Source organism: Eimeria maxima, genomic scaffold (assembly GCF_000499605.1).
Source record: "Eimeria maxima Weybridge genomic scaffold, Emw_scaff353, whole genome shotgun sequence".
Lineage (NCBI taxonomy): Eukaryota > Apicomplexa > Conoidasida > Eucoccidiorida > Eimeriidae > Eimeria > Eimeria maxima.
The window spans coordinates 10,854-18,162 of NW_013563821.1; the positions used below are offsets into that span (position 1 = coordinate 10,854).

The following is a 7,309-nucleotide window of genomic DNA, read 5'->3' on the forward strand; positions in this document are numbered from 1 at the left end:
TAAATAGACTAAATAAACAAAGACAGTAAATAAATAAATAAACAAACAAATAAAAAATAAATAAATAAAATAAATAAATAAATAAATAAGATAAATAAATAAAATAAATAAATAAATAAATAAATAAATAAATAAAATACCTGGCAAGCAGTATAGTTACGCATGCGTAGATTTGCTGCTGCTGCTGCTGCATGAATAATTAAACAATTAGATGAATTATTTCCTCCATCTATCCATTTTATTGCCCTAAATACATAAACCCTAAACCCTAAACCCTAAACCCTAAACCCTAAACCCTTGATAGAGGTATTGCATCCTTCTACCCATTTTATTGCCCTTAAATAGTAAACCCTAAACCCTAAACCCTAAACCCTAAAAAAAGGGAGAGTTGCAACATGCGGCAGTGTCAGTTGTACATACATCTAAACCTACAAAAAGGGTTTAGGGTTTAGGGTTTATTAGGGTTTAGGGTTTATTAGGGTTTAGGGTTTAGGGTTTCTTACCTGCCAACATAATTAGCTATATCTTTTTGTCTTGGTCCTCCCTCTATCTTACTAGTAGATACAGTTAATAAATCCGCTATCTGCAACCAAACCCTAAACCCTAAACCCTAAACCCTAAACCCTAGGTTATAAACCCTAAACCCTCTACAGTAAGTAACAAGTCCCTACAAACGGCCCGGGAGATGAAGGGGAAGAGGGTTTAGGGTTTACGTCTAGGGTTTAGGGTTTGTATACCGGCTTACCAGCTGCAGTTGCTCCTTTGTTGGTTGCTGCTGCTGCTGCTGCTGCTGCTGCTGCTGCTGCTGCATGCAAGTTAATGCAAGACTTGCTAGATCTAACGCTAATGCTCCCTCTCCTAATTCTGCAGCAAATGCATGCAAATGTTGCTTCCTTTCCTTGCTAGGGTTTAGGGTTTAGGGTTTAGGGTTTTGGCATATTGGGACTAGGGGGGACGTCTAAACCCTAAACCCTAGGGTTACAAAATTATTTCCGTCCCCTTTATTAGTGTGTTTATATAGTGTAGGGTTTACAGTCTGTATATATTAGGGTTTAGGGTTTAGGGTTTAGGGTTTAGGGTTTACCAGCGAATTGACGCGCAAATGTTGCGCAGATAGACACGGATATCTCCGGCTGTCCCTTCGCATTATATCTGCACCACACAAACCCTAAACCCTAAACCCTCATAAACCCTAAACCCTCATAAACCCTAGATGCATGCAGAAGACATCAGCCAAACCCTGCAGGACCCCATAAGGGCCCTTTTAACCCTAAACCCTAAACCCTAAACCCTAGTGCGTGAGGGCCTCCCTGAGGCTGTCTTTGATAGAAGGTTTAGGGTTTAGGGTTTAAGGATCTGGGCTGGTGCCTCCCTAGCTAAAACCCTAAACCCTAGAATCCCCTAGTACCCAAACCCTTTTAGGTGTATACGCAGGTATAACCATAAACCCTAAACCCTAAAAATATATTGTATGTTTGTATGTGTTTGTGTCCCTGGATGGCGGCTGAGGGTTTAGGGTTTAGACATATCTGTAAGAGAAGGTTATAATGCTTTATTTAGGGTTTAGGGTTTAGGGTTTATCCGTGCCTTTTATAGAGAGTTGTGACTCCATATTTAGGGTTTAGGGTTTAGGGTATATAATTGTGTATTAGAGAGAGCACAATTAGGGTTTAGGGTTTAGGGTTTAGGGTTTAGGGTTTACCTATTAGAGAATGTTTTTATTAGTTGCTGTGCATCATAAAATTGTTTGTTATCTAGGCGGCGGTTTACAGCCTCTAAAACCCTAGCAGGTAGAGGAGCTAGGGTTTGAGGGTTTAGGGTTTCCTCCTTCTTTTCTTTCATTGTTTTATTAAAAAGGGTTTATAAATATACAAAAATACACACTATTTATTCATTAGCCAAGAAAAACCAACAAAAACAAGCCCCAATATACGCATGCATGCAACATATGTATATAGCAGCAGCAGCTGCAACTACAGCAGCAACAGCAGCAGCAGCAGCAGCAGCAGCAGCAGCGCTCGCTGTTATTATAGAGGAAGCAGCAGGGGGAAAAAGACATTTAATTAATTAAAAAGAATTAATTAAATAATTATATTTATTTTTATTTATTTTTTATTTAATTATTTTTTCTTTTTTTCTTCTTTTATAGTAAACCCTAAACCCTAAACCCTTAAAGACACATACTTCCTATGCTGCATGCGTCGGCTGCTGTCTGTATATACAGGAAGCGGTTTAGGGTTTAGGGTTTAGGGTTTAGTATTAGGGTTTAGGGTTTTGTATTATTAATTATGGTCTTGTACCAAGGTGTTTAGGGTTTAGCATTAGGGTTTAGGGTTTAGCACTTAGGGTTTACGACTGCTGGGCGAACCGCCTGCACGGCTCGAGTTGCAAACCCTAAACACTAAACCCTAGCTAACCCTAAACCCTAAACCCTAAACCCTAAACCCTAGAAGGTATATCCTCTAGAGGAACTCCAGTCGTTACATTTCCACTAACCAAAACGTTTGTCTTCAGCCCTAAACCCTAGCTAAACCCTAAACCCTAAACCCTAAACCCTAAACCCTAAACCCTGCTAAAAAAAGCTATAGACTTGTTAACACCATTATATAACAGTCCCCTAACCTCTAAACCCTCGTAAACCCTCGTAAACCCTCGTAAACCCTCGTAAACCCTCATAAACCCTCATAAACCCTCCTACTATCGTATAAACGGCATATAATAGACCCTCCTTCCCTCCCCCTCTCTCTAAACCCTCGTAAACCCTAAAAAAAAGGAAACCTATAAACCCTAAATAAAAAAAAGAAATAAATAAATAAAAAAAGGAATAAATTAATAGAATTTATTATTACATACAGTATAAAAAGAATATCCTTGTGCAAGAAGACGAGCAGCACGATTAAATTCATAAATTATTTTATTTAATTTATAATTATAAATATTTATTACATCTTTACCTAATTCAAAAGGATTATCTACATGAAAATATTTATTATTGTTGCTGTTGCTGCTGCTGCTGCTGCTGCTGCTGCTGCTGCTGCACATGCTGCTGCTGCTACGAGGAATATAACGAATGGCTATAGGGCCCCCTTTGTATTCTTGTGTATAATAACGAAAGAAACGCAGCAACAATTCACCTACACACGGACCAGGTAGTTGCTGCTGCTGCTGCAGCAGCAACTCTAATTGTTGCTGTTGTTGTTGCTGCTGTTGCTGCTGTTGGTTATTCATTCCTCCTCCTGCTGCTGCTGCTGCTGCTGCTGCTGCTGCTGCTGCTGTTGTTGTATTGTTGTTATAGGTGTTGTATATGTACTGATGTTGGTCATCAATAACACCTGCAACAGCATTTGCTGCTGCTGCTGCTGCTTGTGCTGCTGCTGCTGCTGCTGCTGCTGCCTGCTCTGTATTATTTGTATGTTTACTATACAGCAGGAACATTTGCTGCTGCAGCAGCACAGGATCGCAGCAGAAGCTACAATCATGTCCATGTACAAAAACTTTTTGCTGCTGCCCTTGCTGCTGCCCTTGCTGCTGCCCTTGCTGCTGCCCTTGCTGCTGCCCTTGCTGCTGCCCTTGCTGCTGCTGCTGTATATCCTGCAACAAAGGAAGCAGCTGCTGCTGCTGCATAAAATGTATAACCATTAAGGTAATAGAGAAAGAAGAAAAAGTTCCTTCTTTTCTTTTATTTATTTCTTTGCATGCAATAAAATATTTTATTAATATACATAATGTTTTTACTCTTTTATCCAGGTGTACATACACCCCAATTAATCTACTATTTATTACTCCTAATATATTATTCACTGTTATATCGCATGCAAGCTGCTGCTGCTGCTGTTGCTGCTGTTGTTGTTGCTGCTGCTGTTGGTATGGGGTAGTGCTGCTGATGCTGATCCTGCTGCTGCTGCTGCTGCTGCTGCTGCGGTGCGAGGAGAGGAGAGCAGCAGCAGCATATATGCTGCTGCTGCGAGGGGCCCAGTGCAGCAAAGGGACAGCAGCAGAGTAACGTGTCTCTATATAATAAGACTTAACCTGCTGCAGCACAGCAGCAGCAGCACGAAGGGCTTGCTGCTGCTGCTGTCTTGTGCTGCAACCAGGAAGCAGCAAACATATATCTATATCTGCTGCTGCTGTCCATACACCAGATACACAGGAACCAAAAGGAGCTATAGATACACCCCGTAGCTGCTTGTGCTGCTGCAGCAGCTGCTGCAGCTGCAGCAAGAATGCAGATAGCTGCTGCATGCGTAAGCATCCTACTGGCTGCAGCACCAGCTGCTGCTGCAGCAGCTCCCTTGTTAGTGCAGCAGCAATTGCTGCTGGAGATTTTGCGGTGTATACACCACCAGGTAATACTAAAGGAAATGATAATATATCATCCAATATATTGCTGCTGCTGCTGCTGCTGCTGCTGCTGTTGCTGCTGCTGCTGTTGCTGCTGCTGCTGCTGCAGTTGTTGTTGTTTGTCTCTGTCCTATGGATGCCTCCTCGGGTAGGACGTGTGTTCAAATTCATGCCGCTGCTGCTGCTGCTGCTGCTGCTGCTGCTGCTGTTGCTGCTGTTGCTGCTGCTGCTATTGTTGTTGCTGCTGCTGTTGCTCCTGCTGGGATAGCCTGGAGAGCTCGGGGAGCTCTGTGCTGCAGTGCCATACTGCTGCTGCCCGTTCTGCTGCCCGTGCTGCTGCAGCTGCAGCAGCCGCTGCTGCTGCTGCCGTTGCTGTGAAAGATGTCTTACATAAGGGGCACTAGAGAAGGCTCTCCCTGCTGCTGCTGCTGCTACTGCAGTTGCTGCAGTTGCTGCAGTTGCTGCAGTTGAAGCAGCAGCAACTGCTGCTGCAGCACATGCTCGCTGTAGCATCCGGTGTTTGTACACCTCAAACCCCGATCGGGCATGCCAACAGCAGCAGCAGCAACTGCTGCTGCTGCTGCTGCAACCACTGCAGCAGCAGCAGCTGCTGCTGCTGCTGGGAGTTTCAGCTGCTGCAACTGATTGCCAGGGTTTGCTGCGCGACTCAATTCTTCGGGTGTACTTGACCCCCCTGCTGCTGCTGCTGCTGCAACTCGTGCTGCTGCTGCTGCTGCTGCTGCTGCTGCTCCTTCTGCTGCTGCTGCTGTTGCATGCAAATAGAAGAGGCCGCAGCCGTAACGGGGTAAGGGAGTAAACAGTTGGGCGGCAACAGCTAAGGACTTCCATGGGGCCCCACCGCAAAACCCTAAACCCTAAACCCTAAACCCTAAACCCTAAACCCTAAACCCTAAAAGTTAGACATTATATTAATTTGCCATTAAATTATTTTGCTGTTGTATTTGTGTACAGACCTTCCTTGTTACAACCCCAGACAACAGCGTACCTGCTGCTGTTGCTGCTGCTGCTGTTGCTGCAGCAGCAGCAGCAGCAGCAGTAGTGTGTCTTCTTATTATTATTTATATTTAATGTTATATTTTATTTCTTTTTTTTGTTTTTTTTAACAAAAATTAAAATTTGAGGGTTTAGGGTTTAGGGTTTAGGGTTTAGGGTTTACTGTGTTTATCTACTCCCTCCTTGTCTCGATGCCGCCAGTAACAGCAGCAGCAGCAGCAGCAGCAGCAGCAGAAGACCCTCTAAAGGTAACAAATAAAGAAGCAGCAATTGCTGCAGCAAAGGGATCCCTTACAGGGTCTGGTGCTGCTGCTGTCTTTGCTGCAGCACAGGCAACCATAAAGAGGCGTACGTAGCTGCTGCTGCTGCTGCTGTTGCTGCTGCTGCTATTGCTGCTGCTGCTGCTGCTGATAGAGCTTGGCATGCTCGTACTGCTGCTCCTGTTGCTGCTGCCGCTCCTGTTGCTGCTGCCGCTCCTGTTGCTGCTGCTGCTTTAATACACACGGAGCATCAGCAGCAGCTGCTGCTCCGTGTTAATGCTACTGATTGTGCTCGTACTGCTGCTGCTGCTGCTGCTGGTGCTGCTGTCTTTGCTGTTGCTGCTGTTGCTGTTGTTGTCTCTGTTTCTTTTGCATCTTGCTGCTCCTGCTGCTGCATTCTCTTCCGGCGGTTCATTTCTTGTTGCTGTTGCTGCTGCTGCTGCTGCTGCTGCTGCTGCTGCTGCTGCTGCTGCTGCTGCTGCTGCAGAACCTATACAGTTTAGGACAGGAGCCTTGGGTGTATTTATTGCTGCTGGTGGTGCAGCAACTTATCTCTCTATAAGAAATCAAATAAAACACAAAAAAGGACTTGTATGCAAACCCTAAACCCTAAACCCTAAACCCTAATTTAATGTTTAGGGATAAGGATAAAATGTGCTACTAGGGTTTAGGGTTTAGGGTTTAGGGTTTTTGTTGCTGCTGCGGTGCTGCAGCTGAAACTCCAGAGGCAGCATATTAAATCTATGTGTTTTATGGTAAGAAACCCTAAACCCTAATCTGTAAACCCTAATCTCTAAACCCTAATAAACCCTAATCTCTAAACCCTAAACCCTAAACCCTTGCGATGGATGCACCGCAGGATATGGATTCTTTAGCACCACCAAGACCTGCTGATGCATCAACAGAGGAAGGAGAGAGAGCAGCAAAGCTGCTGCTGCAGCAAGAAACAAAACCCTAAACCCTCACAATAAAACCCTAGGGTTTAGGCTTTGAAGGAAACCCTAGGGTTTTTAGGGTTTATATACTCTCAAGGGTTTAGGGTTTGACGGAAACCGCAGATTTTAGGCTTTGAAGGGAGACTCTAGGGTTTAGGGTTTAAGGAAACCCGAGGGTTTAGGGTTTAGGATCGCGGGGGTTTCCTCGGGTTTTGTCTAGTGGGGAGGCTACAGCGTCAATTGTTAGGGTTTAGGGTTTAGGGTTTGAGTAAGTCCCATGGATCTAGGGTTTAGCAATTAGGGTTTAATGAGTCTCAAGGATTTAGGGTTTAACGAGTTTCTCCCTAGGGTTTAGGGTTTATACCTACCCTAGGGTTTAGGTATTAAAAAGTACCTAGGGTTTAGTGTTAAAAAAATACCTAGGGTTTAGGGTTTAGGGTTTAACAATTATAGAGAGGGTTTAGTGTTTAGTAAGCCTCTAGGGTTAGGGTTTGATGGTTCTCAAGGGTTTAGGGTTTACAGACCATCAAAGGATTAATTAGGGTTTACATGGCCTGCTGCGGAAGCGCAGCAGCTACCAGGCGCTAAACCCTAAACCCTAAACCCTAGAGGCGCCTTCAATAGGCGCGACAAAGGCAATGAAGGAGGCCCTATGGGGCCCTATACAAAAATGATTGGCGGTATCTAGGGTTTAGGGTTTAGGGTTTAGGGTTTTTTATGTCTGATGCGGCGGCGGCGGCGCTTTCTTTGTTTTCCCTG

The 7,309-nt window shown here is 44.4% G+C and overlaps 2 protein-coding genes across 2 annotated transcripts in view; both read right to left on the reverse strand.

Moving 5' to 3' along the window:
* Nucleotides 1–238: 238 nt before the first annotated feature.
* On the reverse strand, nt 239–1,842 carry EMWEY_00029750 (hypothetical protein, conserved; the record flags this gene model as incomplete). The annotated part of the gene is made up of 5 exons (XM_013478276.1): nt 239–246; nt 556–583; nt 746–864; nt 1,085–1,152; nt 1,703–1,842. 5 exons carry the CDS (start codon nt 1,840–1,842, stop codon nt 239–241), a joined length of 363 nt encoding a protein of 120 aa, XP_013333730.1.
* A 5,406-nt stretch (nt 1,843–7,248) lies between these two features.
* EMWEY_00029760 (protein phosphatase 2C, putative) overlaps nt 7,249–7,309 on the reverse strand; it is a gene marked incomplete at both ends in the record, with an annotated part of 2,722 nt that continues 2,661 nt past the window's right edge. Inside the window, one exon of the mRNA XM_013478277.1 lies at nt 7,249–7,306. Coding sequence (XP_013333731.1) covers nt 7,249–7,306 — 58 coding nt within the window. The remainder of the gene's footprint in view (nt 7,307–7,309) is intronic.